Here is a 20,998-nt window from a genome sequence, read left to right as displayed (position 1 = left end):
CTTAAACTGACTCAGGCTGGAACCGGACAGAACGTTGATCTGGGATCTCGGTTCTTGTCTCACCGTTTCCCTTCCAAGTGTCATTTGGCCGTTTTTTTATGTTATACTTTTCGAAGCTAATCCGCTGAGAGTGTGAGCAAGACTGCGCTTCAAATTTGCCTCCGTTTGCGTTCTCATTCTATTTATGGCTGACTGATGATGGTGCGAAGTGTCAGCTCCCAGGCTATTCGAATAATATGAATTAATTCCTCTGATAGATTAGACAGTAGAAGTTACGTGAAACGACATCATTGGATTTTTGTGTGCTTGCAGATCACGCAACGCTTTTCATAATCCATTATTAGTTACGGTATGGAAGCAGTTTTGTTCATACCTACATCCTTGATCAGTTCATTGCTGTAGAACATCTTGCCCCAATGCCCCAACCTTGTTATAATTGGGTCCTAAAATGTTTGATGATTTTTTGTTTCTGTTTGATAATACGAAAAAGCATGTTCTTATAACTACTTCAGCAATTTTTCCAGCTCAAATAACGTCTGTAACATATTTAAATTGCAATTTAAAAAATGGTTGCAAATATGAACCTGGACACTTTTGATTAGTGATCCTTCATAAGAGAGATACGTGAAAGCTGTCATTTCTGTCAAAGTGTGAGCCAATCGAGCAGCGAAAGCTGTCAAAGCGTGAGCCAAACGAACATGCTTGAGAAGTAATGTAATTCGCTTGAAATTATTTCGGTAAAAGTTGTTTTTCCTGAAGCAAAATATATGAAATATTTTCCTTTTTTGAATTTTTGTCAATGCAAAATGTAGTTGTTGATTTTTTTCTACTGTTTATTAGTTTGGGAATGTAGCTCAAAGATCCATAACGAAACAAAATACACTTTTTAGCAATGAAGAAGTAATATCCGTGTTACAATATTATTTTCCACGCCGAGGAAACTTAGCACTGCTGGTCTGTTGCCAAATCATTCCATTTTACTTCCGCTTGTCTCTCATATAAAGGATCACTACTTTTGATCATGTTTGACGTTCACTTTGTCGACAAAAATGCTACAGGGCTTTTAGTTTTAACACTGGGGTTGTTCCTATCTGACGTTTCGGAAGGGACACGGAAAACAAAATATACCCAAAATTTGAGTTTAAACCAAGGGGTGTGACAAAATTTCAAAAAAAAAACGCAAAAAATAGTATTTTGGACTTAAACCAAAGATGATCATTTAAAAATTTTGTAAACATGTGTTTATGACCTAAACTTAAGCGTTTGGTACTAAAATTGGGACAGGACTTTTGGACCCTATTGACCGTAGTGACAAAGGTTACACGAATTTGGAGAAGATTCATTGGCAAAAGAAAAATAGAGTAAAAAAGTAGTTCAAGTTAGATGTGCGCTCATAAAGTATATTTAGTGCCAAGGTATCTTCTAGATACCTACCTTGGATAATGCGACGTAAGGGTTTCACGAGAAAAGATGTTATCATAGTAAAAACTATGCCGTCGAAATGTTGAAGTGTTGTTCTTCAATCGGTTCAATGCCTGACAATATGTTTTTGTAATCCACTTCACTTAAAGCCTCCTGTAAATCTTAAAAAAAAAAATCAGATGCAACTACAATATTCTTCGATTTCTTCTAATTCATGTTTTGAGGCATCTATCGCAGTATGTATTTTTTAATTGTTTCTACAAATAAATGTCGAAAACTTCTCCATGAGTTATAGGAGTTCGGAAATTCATTATTTAAGAATGAAATCATCCATTCTTTCTACAAAGAAATCACTACAAGCAATTCTTCTAGATAAATTTTACATATTTCGGAAACAGATTCTTTTGTGCATCTTTGAATTGTGATCCAAAAGAGAACATAAAAAATAGACATGAATTTTACCGGTTGACCTCAAAATTGATTACCGAAAATTAATTTTAAATCGGATACCTCCCAAATTTTCAGGGATTACAAAACCTATGTATTAGCTATGTTCTGGCATAATTTATTTATTGAATTTCCTCACTCATGCTGAATGCTCGTTCATTTCTCTTAACACTGCTCAGGAGACCTTGAGGCGAGGCTTTGCCCATCTTTCTTACACAATTTCTCCCAGTTTTTCTTCAAACCTTCATCAGTTTTGAATATTTTTCCGCTTTTCTTCAACTTCTTCTTGATTATCGCCCAAAACTTTTCGATTGGGTGAAGATCTGGTGTATTTGGCGGGTTCGCCTACTTCGGGACCACATTAACGACCTTCGCTTCGTACCAATCCTTGGCGTAGCTTCGTGCCATAAGCGAGATCCGGCCAGAACAGCGTGGGACCACGGCGAGAGCAGAGGAAAAGCTGTAAGCGCTTCTGCAAGCATTCTTCTTGATAATTCTGCCCGTTTATGGTGCCGGTTGTTACGAACGGCTTGCTATACCGTCCGCACTCGCAGAACGCCTGCCACAACAGGTACTTCTTCGCGAATTTGTCCATATTTCTCTTCCGGAACCTCCCTGCGAGACGTACCGACAAAAAAAATCGAAGCCGGGGATCTGTTTGATGTATGTCTCGTCGTCCATGACGAGACAACCTGGCTTGTCCATCCACTCACGGTACAGCTTCCGCGCACGAGATTTGGCCACCGTGTTTTTCCTGTCAGTCCGGTTTGGCACCTTCCTGACCTTACGTAAACACGTAGTCCAGCCCGCTCCGTAGTCTTCTGGATGAACCACTTCGCCGAATTGACCTTTTTGGCCACGTCTCGGGTGGAAAGGTTCGGTTTATTCTTATAGTACTGCCTTATTCTTATAGTACTGCCTTACTTCTCTGGGTATTCCGTTTTCGGTTTACACCTGCTTCCAGCGCGCCGCTCGATGGTTTTCGTCTCCTGGAACATCTTCACAACGCGATTTCCGCGCCCAAAATTTGCTGGCGTAGCTCTTCTTGTTTCGGATGCATCTTGAAAACTACTTGACAGTTCGCGATAAAATTTTGCACTCATAAACATAACACTCTAAACCAATATTACCCAAAATATCATTAATTTTTACCCACGTGACAAAAAGCGACACCCAAAACAATGTGTCGCATTTTTTCCGAGTCCAATCTTTACGATCAAAGCAAGTGAAGAAAAACATCCTATCTGTATCGGTCCATGATAGCAGCAGTGAACGAGAGCCCCAAAAAGAGCGTTGATAAAACTTATTTTCTCGCTTATTATTATTATTATTATTTATCTTTATTAGAGTGGCTTTTCGCCGTTGGCGAGTTCACCACTCCGCTTATTACTACAGGTCGGACTCGATTATCCGGTTATCCGGTGACTCGATTATCCGGGATTCGATTATCCGGAATTTTAGACTCGATTATCCGGAATATATATTTTTTGATACTCTTGTTTTTCAGTTTGTATGCATCATCTTGAGATAAATCAGTATTGCAATATACAATATGAATGGTTTAGCAGTTTTTGGACGTAGGTAAGAAAAGGGGGGTTCGTAAAAGGGGTTTTTGTGTATGCCGATCAAACATTTATTTTTCTTCTCAAGACCTCCAATGTTCCTACAAATAATTTCTGGCTACGCCACTGCATCATATAAATAAAACAACGAACAAAGATAATATTTAAGTTCTTTTATCGCAGATTTTAATTTTTATTTTAGTGATTCGATTATCCGGAGTGAAAAAAAATCGATACTCCGAATAATCGAGTCCGACCGGTATGGGGGGTAGGCGTCTTATTTTACTGACATGATAAACAATGACCGAACCTCTGATAGCAATAGTGTCGTCCAGCAGCTTGTTTAGATGGCTTTCATCATGCACGGTTATCCTCAGATCTTATCAAAGCTGTAGCAGCAGAAGATAAACACTGTTTAAACAGGTACTCATGATGTGCAGTGGGTCATGGTTGTTACTGAGAGTGAGAGATACTCTAGATTTTCTCAAAATTCAATTCCTGTTCTATATGTACTATTCCTTAAACCGAACCTCTGATCAACTTAAAATCATGGAAAAGTGTTGACGTCTACAACTCACAATTATAAAGCATTGTGGTGATACTTTTATACTTTCTCTAACTATTCTTTCATTTTATTTGAAATTTCTGTACGAATGGCGATTTGACTAAAATGTTGAAATAGAGAGAAAGGAAGATAGCAAGGATAAGCAAGAGAGAAGTCTAAGAGGAAGAAAAAACAGAAGTATGGAAGGCACCTAAAGTATTATCCTGGACAAAATTTTCGACCTTCAAGATAAGGTTTCTATCAAAATTCAAGGCTGAAGAGTGCCATCCTGAAGTATATCCACAAATTCTAAGAATCTCTCTATAGAAAATTGTAACTGAGGCAGACCCCAAGGCCCTGTGATGCCCAGAAAGTAGTAGTAAATCTCTACAGGGATTCTTCTAGAACTTTCGCAAGGAGTTCCCACAGGAGCTGTCTCCGAGTCTTTCTCCAGGGTTTACGCTAGAACAACCTCTTAACCTTTCAGTCGTCGCGCGGTTCGCCACCGTCAGAACCACAACGCTGCTGTTGTGAGCGTAAAGCGAGCTTTTTTCACCTGTGTTGTACAAAATACAACAGCGCGACGACTGAAGTGTTAAAGAATTATTCCAGATATTTCATCAGAAATTCCTCCACGGATTCCTCCAAGGATACATGTAGGGATATCATCAGGTAGTCCTCTTCAGAGCTCCAGGGATTCCTCTATGGATCGATCCAGGAATTCCTGCAGGAATTCTAGAAGAAACTATTTTACGATTTTTTTAATAAATTGCTAGTTCATCGCTACGTGAACTAATTCAAGGAATTTTCGCGATTCCCTTAGATGTTTCTTCAGAGATAAGCTCTGGCTCTCTAAAAATTCCTCCGGGGATTCCTTGAGGAATTCCCCTGAAAAAAAGCCTCCAGGGATCACATTTGGAAAAACTCTACCTAGATTTCTCTCGGAAAAAAACCCTCCATGGATTCTTCCAGATATTTCTCCAGAAATTTCTCCATTGATTCTTTTCCAGGTATTTCGCAAGGAATTTCTGCAGGAATGCCTCAAATGAATTCTTCATAGATTCCTCAAGTAAAATCCAGGAATTTATCCAAGGGTTTTTTTCCAGTAATCCTTGCAGATATTACACTAGGAATTCTTTAGCGATTCATCCTGATATTCTTTCAGAGAACGTCCACAGACTCCTTCGAGTATTCATCCAGGAAAAACTCTACAGGGATCCTTGCAGAGATGTCTCCTAGTCTTTCTCCAAGGATTACACTAGAACAACCTCTTGAAAGATTATTCCAGATATTTCATCAGGAGCAGGGATATCCTCAGATAGTTCTTTTCAGGGCTCCATGGATTCCTGTATGAATCGCTCCAGGGATTCCCCTATGATTCGCTCCTGGGATTCCACCAGGAATTCCTCCAGGTATTCTAAAAAAAATACTTCACGAAGGTTTTGAAAGATTATTCCAGCAATTTCTTAAGGAATACCTCCTAGTTAATCGCTACGCGAATTAATCCAAGGAATTTTCAGATTCCCTCAGATTCGTCAGAGGTTAGTGCTGGCTCTCTAAAAATTCCTCCGGGGATCTCTTGAAGAATTTCTGTAGAAATTCCTCCAAAGATTGACTATGGAATCATCCTACAGGAATTTCATAAAAAAATTCTCTATGAATTTCTCTTAGGAAAATCTCTACCCAGATTCCTGTCGGAAAAAAGCCCTTCATGGATTCCTCCAGATATTTCTCAATGGATTCTTCTAAGGATTATTCAGGTATTTCTCCAGAAATATCTGCAGAGATTTCTCCAGGGATTCCTACCACATAATCTTCACAATGATTCTTCCAGGATTTTTTTTAGGGATTCGTCCTGACATGTTTCCAGGGATTCCTTCAGAAATTTAACTACGTGATCCTTCAGAGATTCGTACAGGAATTTCTCCAGAGACTCTTCCAAGGAATCTTCCAGGAAAATCTCTGCAAGGATTCCTGCAGAGATTTGCCCAGCAATTTCTTCAGGAATTTCTCCAAGAATTACTCAAATAAAATCTGTACATGGGTTCCTCTAAAAATTGTCCAAGAGATTTCTTCTGGAATTCCTCCAGAAATTTCCTCGGGTATTCATCCAGAAACTCCAGCAAACATTGTTTCTAAGGATTTTCCAAGGAATCTTCAGGAATTAGGCAAGCATTCCTCCGAGAAATGGCTCGAAGATTCCTCAAGAATTTCTCCAGGAGCTTTAAAAATTTCTCAGTTATGGAGTTTCTTGAGCAATTGGCTTGTTTATTGGTACGTTGAAAAATGAACTATTATCCAAAATTTCACAATTTTTTGTGACCTGGAACTATTTTTAAAAGATGTTTTAAATTAGTATGGAAATCACTTTTGAATCAACCCTCGACAAATCTAACATCGGGACGAGCTGTCATTGTGTAAATTGAAATGTCAGTGAGTCAACAGATTAAAATCTTTTCAAACTGTTCAACATTGAGATATTGAAGTGCTATACTTAGAAAATTGTACTCTTTCGATTAAGCTACAAAAAACCGTGAATTTTCCTTCACTGAACAACTTGATTCCTGGAAAAAAATCTTGAAAGAATCCCTGGAGCCACTCTTACAGTATTTTTTTATTAAATCCTTGGAGGAATTCATGAGGGAATCTCTAGAAGAATTTTTCCTGTAAGTAAAATTTCCAGTAATGAATCTCTGGAAATTTTTCTCGGGGAATTCCTGGAGGATTATCTTGAATTTTTTGGAGTGAATCACGAAGCGATTTTCTCAGAGATATCTCCAAGATCTCTGGAAGAATTCTTCAAGGAAAATCAAAATAATAACCCTGGAATAATTTGTGCCAGAATCACAGAAGAAATTCCTGGTGAAATCCTATGATGGAATCTCTGAAGATTCTCCTTAAAGAATTCATTAAACTATATTTAAACTGGTCTATAGTTTCTTTCAAGGTGTGTGCATTGTCCTCTGTAGCCAGCGAAAACAATGTTGCCAGTACCTATCAAAGTTGTTTTTTTCAGATTTCTCAAAGAAGATAAAGAGAGCGATTTTCTGATGACGTCACCGTGCAATGGGCAATTACCGCTCACTAGTGTAAAAACTGATTTTTACGTATAAAATGCCGCACGGATATCTTCTTTATTGATATGGCAACCATGGTTTGACCATAAAATATATCAAGATAAATAACGAAATTCGAAATAATGCATTTTCTAGTATGTTCGACAAGAAATCTTTTAACCATGAGCGGAAATATGCACACTTAGATGCAGTAACAAGCGCAATTCAATTATTTGTTTGAAAGTTTTTCAAATAAATTCCCCGTCGTGATATAAAAATGGTATTAATCGACTCCATAGTTGTTTTGTAATAACCACTTGCACGTATAACTTTCCTTAAGTTTTCAGCTCAAATGGATGTTCGGTTCTCCAGATTCGTGCTCTTGAAAATTTGAGGTTTGGCTTCGATTCATCTTCACCTTAAATGAGCGGAATCTGATGCACTTACGGTACTTCCAAAGAGATTGTAAGATCAACAAAAAAGAAGTGAAAATTTAATGATGTTTGTATGTCACGGTTGGCTTGAAAACGGGACAACCGATTTAAACAATTCTTTCACGTTTGTTTTCTCAAAGGCTCCGACGTGTTTGTGTGGAATAATATTTTTGAAAATCCAATGTTTACCGGGACGGCTAGTTACCGATAAATATGAGCTTGATAGCTTTAAAACAAACCCTGTCAGGGGAATCAAAAGTGTCATGAATATAAACCGTCCTATTGGCACAAGTAAGGGGATTAGAAGCAAACCTAGTTTCAACAACATTGACTTTTAGTTTTTTAAAGCAATTTTTTATTCCATACTAATTGTATGAGTTCAATTGGAACGCCACTACATCCAAGCAAGCGAAAAGATTCATAAAGCTCAGTCAAGCTAAAGCCCGGGCTACACTGGATCTTAATAAAGGAAATCTTAGGGTAATAACTGGCCTGATGACTGGTCACTGCCCAAGTAGGTATCATCTTAAAAAGATAGGAAAAATCTAATCATCTGAGTGTCATTTTTGTCAAGCTGAAAACGAAACTGCTGAGTATTTACTCTGCAACTGCGGAGCATTGCTTGATCAAAGAATGTTAACATTTGGAAAAGGGTTATTAGAGCTCTTGAAAATTTGGCAAGGTAGTCCTAATAGGGTAATAGACTTTATTAAACGAGTTGTGCCCAGTTGGGACAGTGTGACACATTAACCAATATCTATCAGATCTCAATTATGAAAGGATATTTGATGAGCACCAAATAAAATATGGGTCATACCACAATATTCCTAAATAATGGAAGCAGTGGTTAAAAGGCTCTACAGATGAGGAAAATGTAAACTGTTGGAAGTGATATTTTTTTCCGAAAATGGCAGCTCATTGTGTAATTTCTTTTTCATATAAAAAGTGGCGGAATATTTGGCACATTCACCGATCAATTTTCTTTTAATACTCTTGGAATACGTAGTCTTTAAACTTTATAAAGGATACTTTTGTAAAATTTTCATTTCAATTTCTATAATTATTGATGGATTGAACAAAATTTATTGAATGCAAGAAGGAATTTTTGGTAGATCTACTAAGAAAATTGATCACTGTGATAAAAATCGAATTGTTGACCGATTCCTTTCACCTTCACCGATCACACTTTCAGAATGGCATTGCTCCATAGCCACGGACGTTACTATAATGCTTGAAAAGCTTTAATTTGAAACAAAAAATCATGTAGAACCAATTGCTTGAGAACATTTCTGAACAAGAGCTGAAAATGCGTGTACGCACAATGTAAATGCCTCACACTTTAACCCATAAACGTCTGTAAAACTAATAAAATCAGTCGTTCCGAAATTAAGCCTCTGTGCGTTCCCAAAGAGTTGTGGTTAGCCATGGAAATAAAAATCCTACTGAGAAGCATTTTGCGTTCTCTTTTTTCATTAGTCACAAGTCTCCTCTACACTTGAGAAGGAAGAATAAACCCAAATTAAGTTTATTGCTTTTCCCGGACCGAGAACCATGGTAAGGCCCTGCTTGGCCAAATCTTCAGATGTTGAATGTTCGACTTGTTAGAGAGGCCCGAGAACAAACTACCCAGATTACAAAACGCTTTGCCACAAAAAAATGGTACGTAAAACTAGTTTTATCCACTAGCTTCCACGGTGGGAAGCGCGCTTTAGCAATTAATCCACAAGTCTTAAGCCGGGCCATGTACATAACCCTAAAACAACCGCATAACAAGCGTGTTACTTTTATCGTTTTTTGAGACGTGTCAAATTACTGTACAGCAGGCCGTGAGCGTGCGCGCACGCCATTCAACCCCAATAAAACACCGCGTCGTCACGGCCTGCTTCGACATATATTCTCCATCATAATCGCGGACCGATCTAGATAGTTGGACCGGATTAGTGTTCTTGGGAAATTACGAGCAAGTTCTCTATTGGTTTGGATGATTAGATGACGACGATCGTGTCGGGAAACGCAACGGGACATAAATCACCTTTGGGCATGAGAATGTTCTGAATCTAGAGTTAATTTTTACGAGTTCAGCAATAAGGCGCCAAGAATGACTGTTAGAGATAGAAATCAATTTTTCGATAGGGAAGCAATTAAATATCACAAACCTGATTCAGAGTAACTAATTTTGATTTTTTCTTTCTTCCAGATGGTGGTGCCATTTCGACGACGACAACTACGTCAACGTACCGCGGCTGGTGCGACTGCTGGACGAATACAGCCCCACGCAGGACTGGTACCTGGGGAAGCCGAGCATCTCCTCGCCGCTGGAGATCTTTCTAGACAATGTAAGTTGATATCATCCAGCCAGACACAGCTAGGCTTTTTTTCACCCTTCGACGAAGGGCCCTTGCAAGCCACTTTTCATCATCAAAACCAGCCATATGAGTCATTTATTACCGACTTGCCGGGATTTATGATCGAAGGTATCGAATTTTGACATTCTCGCCTGTGGCCGTATCAGCAAGTGTAGGATCTGCGCTGCGCAGTGTCACATTCGGTCTGCATTATCATCAATTAGGTGGATGCTGCTGCTTGCAAGATGATCTGGTTTGACCATCTTCATCACGTCCGTCCGCAAGCGACTCTATGATCAGCAGCTAAGTAGGCGTTGCTCGGCTACGTTGCCTGGGGCAACAACCTAAGACAAGTGTTTCCCAGATAAGGCTGAGACTTTTTTGTTCCATCGCTGGTTGGTTGCTGCGTCTTGCGCCGTATCTGGTTGAAGATTTGAATAATCACAATAATTAAAATAATCATTATTAAGTAGCTATGGTCGCCCAAGTCCGGTGGAACCTGTTCTGCTAATAAAAGCATGAGTGTCTCATGTGAATTTTCGAATCAATACATTTTTTATTATACACTTACGACGTATATTTGTATGAGAAGACAAACATTAAATATTCAGTGTTATGGCTACTATGTCTACATGGGACAGTTATACTTTTATGAGCAGTGTTCCGTTCAGGTTGAAACGAAGCGATCAAGCACCACCCGCTGGGTTTATGTGTCGCTGGGTGTCGCATTCCTCATTAGCTTTGCAAAAACCAAAACGATCGCCAGAAACGTCCTTTTAATGAAGCCTTATCGATAGTTTGGCCAATCCCATCAGACCTGGATCAGACCGGTCGCCATGCGTCAAAATCTCCGTCAATTTCGGGTCGCAATCATCAATTAATTCGCCCGAGCCCGCAGACGTCCAGCTGAGCTTATAAACAAAAAGAAACGGGATCAGCTTGGCGGTCAATATTAATAATTTGATTATCGTTAAAATGACCCGAGCGTGTCTGAGGTGGAACAAACGTATACGGAACGGACATGTGTAATCGGATCTTTGCGTTCCGTGCCGTGTTCCCTGCGTTTCTGCTCTATTGGTTGGGTGTGTCCAACCAACTATGATAGTTAACAGATGCTTATCGGGAAAGGCTTTTGGTTTAGAGCTGCTGGACGGACAGTCCCGTAATCGAGTCGCCGGAGACCCCCGTCAGGTTTTTAACTGTTTTACGTTGAATACACCTATTACGGTGAGATTGAATAAATTGGGGAACACAATGGAGGAATCGCCCATCTATTGTTGAGTGGGATTGGGAAAAGAGCATGGCGTGGAGAACGACAGTAAATTATAAGTAAATTAGTGGACCTTTTCATTAAAAACCGAAATGAAGTTGACCTTATTGATTTGGACAGATTGATATTTTCCAAAATGAGAATAGACCCTTAAGTTAAGCTTCTCTTCTGCTGTTTCATGAATCAATTTAAAGTGAGAATTTTTCGACACATGACACTAGACTCCCCTAAGTTGACTCACCTTGATCCAGTTTAATCACAGTTGCATCAGCCCTCTTCAGTTGCCACACAATCTCAAGAAATAGTCGAAATTCTTGGCCATGAACGCCTTTTCCACAGCTTCGGTTTCCGCATCGAGTGGTTAATTTTTCCACGTATCGAACACTACTCCAGAAAACTGGACGACTCCAGGCATTTTCACACTGGTGGTCAACCTGCTAGAAAACTGCGATTCACTATTTCGTTGAAAGTTTCTTAAATTCTCCAGGGTAGAGAAACTGCTTCAAATCAGTCAGATCTTGGTTCTTCAATTTGGTTGTTTCAGTGGCTTCAGTGTGCAAGGCTGAGCCCATAACCTATTGAAGGTTCAATATTTCTTGATTGAATATTTATTAAGAATTGTGGTATTTGAGCATATTACGGAGTAGGGTTTTCAAACAGATCAATATATTTCAATCTGTTAAATGAACAATTACTCTTGTAATAGTTCTTCACTTGACAGATACTGAGTTCTTCACTTGATGCTACTGATTATTTAAATCATATTCCAGTTGACGACTTGATAAATAACTACTACTATTATAATAATAATAATAATAATAATAATAATAATAATAATAATAATAATAATAATAATAATAATAATAATAATAATAATAATAATAATAATAATAATAATAATAATAATAATAATAATAATAATAATAATAATAATAATAATAGTAATAATAATCTATAGAAAACACTGATGGTTTCCTACTGCGAATTCATAGGCAAATTGCGATCAAGATTTCTGACGAGGTACTTTAGAGTAGTACACTAATGACGTTACGCCCACTCATACTTTTTTGTATGGAATTTCTGGAGATTTCCCAATGCTTTCCATGCTTTCCGATTTTTCCTTATGGCCCCCCTCTTCGAAGTGTGATATAATTTAACAAGTTAATTTCAAGATCATTAACAAATATTTCTTTCGGGATTCTTGAAAAATTCTTTCAGATTACTCAGGTTTTTCATGAAATACTAGTCGATTTTTTTTTCAGCCATTTAGAATCCGGAATAATAAAATCATCTGTATATCGGTAACGGATTGAAGTACAAATACAATTAATACAAAACCAAGGTGATTCATTGTACTTTAAGGAAAAAATATCCATGCATTTCTCCTCGTTTCTAATGAAAATTAGCACTTTCTTCTTTATTCCTCCCATCAAACGCTGTACAGCTCCAGAGTCAACTACCTTGGCACATTTGTTCCACATTTTGGTCATCTGAGTCGCGTACCGAGCCGTTTTTCCACTATTCTTAAGCTTCCACTTTATTACTGCCCAAAATCTCTCGATAGGCCGGAACTGCTAGCGATTGGGTGGATTTGTGTTTTTATCGATGAAATCTACGTTATTATCTCGGTACCATTGGATGGCTACCCGGCTGTAGTGACAACTCGCCAAATCTGGCCGAAACATTACAGGACCTTTACTGCCCATATTTGAATAACAGTCTCATGTTTATAGGAAATCCCATAGAACATTGGACTGTTATGTGAATATGGGCAATTTATGGGATTCAATGAAAGGTAACACTGCGGAACACGATTTTGTCTAAAGAACCAAAATACCGCTATTTATTAAATTAAGGGTTGCTGAGTCCATTGCCGTTTTCAGAAATATCATGGCAAGTCTAGTTTTTGAGATATTGACTGTTGAAAATGCTAAATTTGACTGTTTCAGTCAACTTGCATGCAAGTTTTCCAACTTGTACGGCAATTGATTTGCTCAATTTGTCACAGAATTCAAACTTCATGTATAGAACAATAATTATCAACGAAGTTCATAATATTTTCAATGGTAAAATGTCATTTTTTGGTGGTTCAGAAAAGTATTGTATTATGCCATATAAAAGAAATAAAGAATTATATATGAAGACTGCAAGCATGTTGAAAAAAATCGATTTAACCTAAATTTTCTCGTATAATTTCCACTGATTTGCATCTAAATTGAAGGTTCAAGTCCTAAGTTTAAATAATTAGCATGTTTGGTAGATTATATTACAAAAAAGTTTGATAAATCATACTTTAAATTTCATGTAAACATCAATAAAACCAGTGTTTTATACAACTTTGGCGACCTGTAGCTAAAAATTGTGACGTGCTGGAACATTTCTGAGAACGGCATCAGATTCAGCGACCCAAAATTTACTAGAGACACATAATTTGATCCTTGAGACACGCAAAAGTGTCATTTTTGTTACGCTGTGTAATACGCGGTTTTTGAGGCATTCTTCCCTGTACAGCTTCGAGTCCAACGTCTTATTCATTTTGAACACTTTGGTCTTTGCTCCGCAGCTGCATATCCCTTGCCAAATCATCAGTTTTTTTTTAGGAAAATTTGTCCATAAAACCTAACTTTAACTTCGCAGGAACATCTCTTCGTGCCGTCGCCGTGTAGAATTTTTGGCCAGAAAGCTGTCCGAAATCCATTTTGACGTAGGATTCATAGTCGATGAGTAGGCAATCCTACTAGGCATCCTTGGTACTTCGTCAAAACCTGGTAGTACAATTTGCAAGCTCGAATTTTTGTGTCGAAACTTGGCTTCAACGTTCTGTTTGGTTACTTGCTGGCTCGATATGAATTACAGGGTGGCCACCGAACCGGGAAAAACGGGAAAAGCGGGAAAAAGACGGGAATTTGAATCCACAGGGAAAAAGACGGGAAAACCCGGGAATTTGAGAAGATCACCGGGAAAATCGAGTTGAACGAACATCATAAAGCTATAAATCTACAAACCAATCTCCAAAATAAGTTATAGAAAGTAGTTATGTTTAACGATATGGCCATGAGGCATCCGCCATTTTGAAGAAATTTCTTTCAAGCATTAATGATTTAATTTCTACTATGCTACATCATATTTCTTAAAATTGTTTCACTCTCTTCTTAGCAATGTTTCGAAATATTATTTTGATTTTTCGTTCTCGCACTGTCAGGGCTAATATTTCTTGAACTTTTCTCTAGCTTTTTTTACTCGACGTTTTGAATCAAAGTTTAATTATTTATTACAGATTGGTTTAGCAATTTAATTGAATATCACAACTAATCTTGAAAAGAAGATTTTATTAATAAACGCTTTTAATATGTCACTAGTTATTTAAACGAAAAAGTTACAGCTTATATAAAATGTGTAGAATATCTATACAAAAAGGCATTACGAGAGGGTGGGTGGATGTCAAAAATAATATATTTCGATGTTATTAAAATTGTGACTGAGCCCTAAGTAAGTGCTTCTACATGTGTGGCCTTGTTTCATCCATACCTTGAACTTATTTGCTTCAGAGAACTCTTTATTTTTATGAAGAAAATTCAAAGGAATGAGAATTGAAATAATTTCAATTACGGTGAAGAACTTCTTTGGCATCTTGATGATTTACTTAGGCACCTGGGGCTTTTGTCGGCTAAATTATCTGAAATTCAGCATTAAGATGCGCTTAAGATGATTATAAACCAAAGCCAAACCTCGAAATTTCAAGAGCAGGAGTCTTGAAAACCAAGCTGAGCTCTGAGCTAAAATTTTGATCGTTTTCTCATCACCAGAGTATAACTCCATCAAATTTTTAAAGCGAACGGTTGAACTTGTTAATTCGAAGTTTGGCTTAAAGGGCATATTGCTGGTAAATATGGTTCAAATAGCATTCAAATTAAACCCCTGTCGTGTCAAAAGTACGATTTGTTTTATTAGCACAATTAATCATCTCTTTCCCACGATAGATAGCTCCAGAGCTCCAGAGCTTGTTTTCGATGAACGCGAGACAAATCGATTCATATGAATACTATTCTATATAGTTTTCAGAATAAGATTCTGTATAGTTAGAACAATCTAATAGTCAACTTATTGTTCCAAACTATTGATAAACAATCAAAATACTATGGAAAAAAAATTAAACCGATGCTTCATATAAAAAAGTCAATTGAAGTTGTTGAAAAGGATGGATTAAACACCGGGAAAATTATGTAAAAAATATCGGGAAAATCGGGAAAAAAGCGGGAATTTCAAAATCGAAATTTGGTGGCCACCCTGGAATTATATCTTGCTCGCAATCGAATTCTTTGGACGATACTGTGAGCAGCAGCGATTTCATTATCTGATAGTCCAACACCTTCTGGTTCAGCATGCGGTCATATGTGCCACTACGACGCTTACTTTGAGGCACTCGATCCACACTCTTTCACTCCTTGTAACGTCTGAGCACATCAGACACGGTTGATTTGACGATTTCCAATGTTTTTGCGATTTGTATAAGGCAATCCAAGAGACAGGTGCGATCAGCTGGTTTTTTGTTTATCATGAAATTTTGACGTTTCGCGATCGGAGTGACCGTTCAATTACAAAGGAAAATGTAAAGCTCTGGTAACACTCGCATGTTTTGTTTAACTCAGGCAATGGACATGCCCTATATCAACTGCAGCGATTTGCAGTAGACATGATGTCCCGGGCCCGATCTATCTGACAAGCCAATCGAGCCCTCTGCCACCATAGGAGATGGTGTCTCCATTATGTCGATAGCCTGGTTTAACCTTTTGTTTCGGTTGCTTGCACACTTTTAGCTGTCAGTCCTATCGCGGAAAGTCCTCATGGATAGCCTTATTGCCTGGAATAACTTTTGACTCACTGCACGAAACACCGTGAAATTTACACCACAGAAAGTGGACGCCTAGGTAAGCAAACCGCTATAAAATAATTCCTACAGCGGTTACTTTCTGTGCCGCTGCAACACAATAAATAATTCCTGATTCTAACTCACGGGGGTGGCATGTGCAAATATGTAAATATCCCAACATCAATTCAACATGGCGTCCAGTGTTCTTGTTTTTATTGTTTTGGGAGGGACAAAACATATGTTTTATGGGTAGGAGACATCAATATTACCTCGCTGATGCGTAAAACATTAAACAAAAGGATGAACGAATGAAAAGCGTCATCAAATACGACGAATCAGTGCGATATGTTTAATTGCCAGAATCTAGCACTAGCAGCGTATGCGCCGTATGCTCGAAAATCAGGAGCAAGGTTAGGGAAAACCGACCAGAAAGTGGCTACCAAAACGCGAAGTACCAAAACGATGTGAGGAAGAGCTGAAATGTATGCAGGATGACAGCCGTGTCAGTCCCCTGTTCTAACTGGACAAAACTGTATAATTCTTGCGCAACGTTACAAAAGAACCTATCGAACATTGAGAGGCTCTCTTTGTTTACTTTCTCTTTAATCAATAACTAAGTCACATTAACCTCTTGTGTTGCATTTTTGTATGAAACGCTAGTAAAGGAAATTGCCTTTCGATCTATAGTGAAAAATTTCCCAAAAGCTTTAGTATTCCATTGTTATAATCGAAAGAGAGCGAGAGAGGAGAGAATCTCTCATTAGTACATAGGGCCTTCAGTAATGTTCAGCGAGAATTGCTTGGCGCATCCACCAATAGGCCAGGGAAAGTGTTTCACCCAGAGTGAATTTATAGCAGAGAAAAAGTAGATTTTGTATGAAAATTGAAAGGAAAATGAATGACAAGTTCATCCACTTCTCCTGGCCTATATTATTAGGCGGATTGATGATAAGATTCGACGGATTGTTTGGTGAAATCTATTTGAGATTGCAGATGAGTATAATTTCTATCTAAATCTTTGATCAATTCCATGTGAGAATCTTGGCAGATTCCTATTGTGCTTTCTATCGTTTTGGGCAATTTTTTAAGGGATCAATGAAAAGGTTATTAGTAAATTGCCAATAAGGTTTTTGGTGGTTTCTAGAAAAGATTCTCGGTTGATTTTTCTTGAGATTCTTTGTTGATTTGTAGAGGTCGGCGAAAAGCTGAACCAAAATCATATTTGGCAAATTTCTTGGAAGATCTACTAGAATCCTGGAATTTCGTTTGACGGATATCTGGAGTTACTGATGCTACTGAGTCTTGGTGAAGCCTTTCCTAAATATTTGATCTATGACAAAGTTCTTATGGAACCCCTCACAAGATTACGAAACGATCCTCAAAGATCAGTTCAAAATTTCAAAAACCGTGCAAAAAAGTAACAACATTTCTCGATGTTTCATGCAAAAATAAGGTTTTGGCGAAAAAATAATACATGGAAACTTTTTTGCACGACCGTGTAAAAAAAATCCGTGCAAAAACAGAATCGGGTGTATTCGATTAATTGCTTTTTTTGGGTTATATTTAAAATGTTAACCATCTTCACAGGAGACCAATAAAATGTTTTGTGGCGAGGTATCGTTTCTGTTAAAGAGTTCTCTCCTTGGATCCAATATGAGTTTCAGCAAATCAAGATTTTTTTTCCAGGAACCAGCCATTTCGAATGCATAATTCCAAAGCAGGGCTGGGAATGATAATAGAGTAGGCATGAATTTCGCGAAACTTACGTGGATCTCCTAACTACAGTAATTTAAAAACGTGAATCCCATCAAGGAGCCTCTGTTGGGAGCATGAATTTACTAAATTAGTAGTGTCGCTGTAAATGCGGAAAATAGATTATTTTTTTACACTAATTTTATGTTGACCTTAGAAACGGGTGTTTCAAGGCATTTTTTCTACAGCAACAATAAGCGGCTTCGCTGACTGGCTTTGCTACTGTAGTGTGAATCTCATGACTTTTCCCAACTCTGTTCCGAAGGCATTCCTAGAATGTTATAAGTTGGCTATTAAACTTTGACACATGAAAAAAAGGCAATAGATTTCTCTCAGAATCTCAATAGAGAAACAAAAAAGTAGATTGGAATACCTTGCACCCTTTGAATCCGCCGTAAATGCTTATTTTTGACAGATACGCATGTTCCGATTACCACTTGTAGTAGTCTTCTTTAGTGTCAGTTACTCATATCCACTTTAATATTTCTCTGTAAAAATTAGTTTTGATCAATTACGCTCTTTTATCATATTTAGCTTAACATCCGGGCTCAAAGTGACAGTTTGTGACAGCAAAATCTCGGTTCATCTTGACGTACATAAGTTCCGTATCGGTTTTTCCCTCCTAGGTTGAGATATTAGTTTTGGGCAAAACTCTTTTGACATTTAAACCCTTTTAAGCTCACTGCATTCTGTATTAAATCAAAATAATTCATAAAAGTCTGACCATTATGTAAAAATTTCATGCCGATATATTTGAGTATCCGGGAAAATCAGGGAATTGAGAAACTGATGAATGGACATACTGATTTGTATTTTTCGGATTCCTGTATCCTGTGCGTTATAATCAACTGACTATCAAATACTTTCCAACTCACAAACAACCAACACATCTGCATCGGAAATGATAGTTGCCCAGCACCGTGCCGACTGGTCCCTAATTTCTGATGATATATCGATTATGACCGCCATCGTATCAGCTTTCGTTCCCGGGTTCCACCTCATCCCATTCTTGTGGAATCTTAGAATAACGGAACAACAAACCAGAGTCCCCCGCAGTGCAGTGTCGACGACCGTCCCTTCAATGGAAGCAAGCTTTCCGTTTGTCACCGACCATGGTTTTGTCACTCTTCTATTTAGAGCCCTTATCATTTTAGCCATTCTCCGCAAACCGACCTATTTCTGTAATAATCTCTCCCGTTTTGCAATCGATGTCGGAATCTGAGCAACCGGCACGTCTTGGTCGCTAATAACAATGACAAAGTGGTTTTCTACAATCATCATCATCATGTTTATGTTTTATCTAGGAAAACCAGAGATCGTTGCTCATCTGCGCGCCTTCGTGAACGCCTGAGCAGATCTTGATCCAGAATGAATGGAAAAATGAAGCCATTTTCATTTAAATGGGTCTAAACCGTCGTCTCCTTCGTCTTGGAGAAGTAGCTGCGTCACCACAGACCATTTCAATGCCTACTGCGCGACCGGGGAAAGATGCTGCTCGGCTTTTGTTCAGCGTAGAAGAAAAGACAGGTTCCTACGATTGTGGCCGCTCGCTCGTTGCCTATTGCTGAAAGGGAGGGTGACTTTGGATTCCAAATCAGGATTATACGTCGGTGGTGATGGCTTGAAATTCCAGATTCACCTGAAGTGAACCGTTTCCGCTCGGTAATTGTTGTTCGTTGATAGATGTTTGCGTCCCATCGCGCGAGGTGAATCAATTTGTATGTGTTCGGCAAATCGTTCGGTGACGTGCTGAAGAATCGTCAAATTGCTACGCGTGACTTTGCTGCACGACGACCGTTCGATTCACACCCGAGTCTCCCATAAACGGGAATTCAAAATTGCCTAAAAATTCCCCTCTCACCCAAGGCAATGATGACAATTGGAAACAACATTGGAATTATTCGCTTGGTGACTACATCTCGATTCGGTGGCAGACAGTTAGCGATTATTATCGATGACGAATTAAAGAAATCTTCTCATCTCGGCCTGCGGCCACATTATTCCCGTTGTCCAATTGCTGGACTGCTGTTGCCCGTTGACGATTATTAGTTGCTCCAAGGCATAGGGAAAAAAGGTTTAATCGTTTTCTCATTGCTACCACCTCCTTCGCCAATTCACCGCGGCGCACGAGGTCACTTATTGTCAGCAGAAGTCGAGGTAAAATTATGGTCACTTGCTTGCTGGGACCCTTCCTCACGACTTTTCCGCTCGGTCATTGTACGTGATTGCCTCCGTTCCTCCCCGGCCATCCACAGCCTTGTCCTCAACCTGCTTTTGGAACCTGCGATCTTTTCATCATCGACGCACGGCTAGTGTGTGATTCTCTATTTCGTTCAGAGTTCTTCAATCATGTCCATGTGAAAGAAAAATGCTCAAATTTTAGCTTCCGTTCGTATCAGACACCCTGCTAGTAGGTCGATCTAATTATGCAGCTTGGAACCTGCCGACGTGACTAGCGCGTAGAACTCATTAGTGATGGCCAGGTCAGGTGATCGTTCTCTAATTAACGAAATAAATCCCGCGGATCGCGGCATCCTCTTTCCAAGAATCAATCGACTCTCACAATAGCCGCGCTATCTAGGCACTAAAAATAAAAGAAGCAAAAGGAAATGACTGATTTGGCGCATTGTAAACGTGTATATAAGCCTATTAATGCTGCGTGGCATTTATTGGGAGGGTCGTCGTTCGTGACTGATTAGTGACCGCCAAAGTCCAAAATCTCGATCTCCAAAAAAAACAACGGAGAAACGATCTGTAGTGTGCGGTTGGTAAGAAGATTTATTGTCCATCAGTCGTTGAATTGATTTCGGGAGGTTTGGGGCCTCGAGCGGACGCAGAGATTTTGAGCCAATTCTGCTTATTGAGTCGGCCGGCGCCGCCGTCAGTTGATCGATCGTGTTGACATCTGTTGGTGTGAACGGGAAGCGGCTTATGGTGGGCTTAATGAATGTTGAATGGTGCCGACGACGACATCGTTGGCAATAAAAACGTTGAGAGGCAAGATCAGATCTTTTGAGTGGCACTTGAGATTTGTTCAAGTATTCCAAGTAATATGTGAATTGAAAGTTAGAAATCTTACGGCCTGTTTATGCAAACCATCGACTGGCTACACACTAAACTACTGTTTTTTACTCAAAAATAAACTAAACCGAAATAACTTCCTTGTTTTCATCATCAATTTGAGAATTCTCAAAAGTCGTTTTTTCGTTCATAGTCATAAGAGTTTACATGAAAATATGTTCACTGTATTCTATTCTCCAGCCGAAACTCAGTGAACACATTTTGAACCGACAAAC

General features: G+C 38.7%; 1 protein-coding gene across 1 annotated transcript in view; it reads left to right on the top strand.

Moving 5' to 3' along the window:
* Positions 1-20,998, top strand: part of LOC5574115 (fringe glycosyltransferase) — a 407,849-nt gene that overhangs the window by 365,891 nt on the left and 20,960 nt on the right. The window contains exon 5 of the mRNA XM_021840394.1: positions 9,663-9,801. Coding sequence (XP_021696086.1) covers positions 9,663-9,801 — 139 coding nt within the window. The remainder of the gene's footprint in view (positions 1-9,662; positions 9,802-20,998) is intronic.

Source organism: Aedes aegypti, chromosome 2 (genome assembly GCF_002204515.2).
Source record: "Aedes aegypti strain LVP_AGWG chromosome 2, AaegL5.0 Primary Assembly, whole genome shotgun sequence".
In the NCBI taxonomy this organism is placed as follows: Eukaryota; Metazoa; Arthropoda; class Insecta; order Diptera; family Culicidae; genus Aedes; species Aedes aegypti.
Note: the sequence above shows the minus strand (reverse complement) of the source record. Positions and strands in the feature narration are given on the sequence as shown.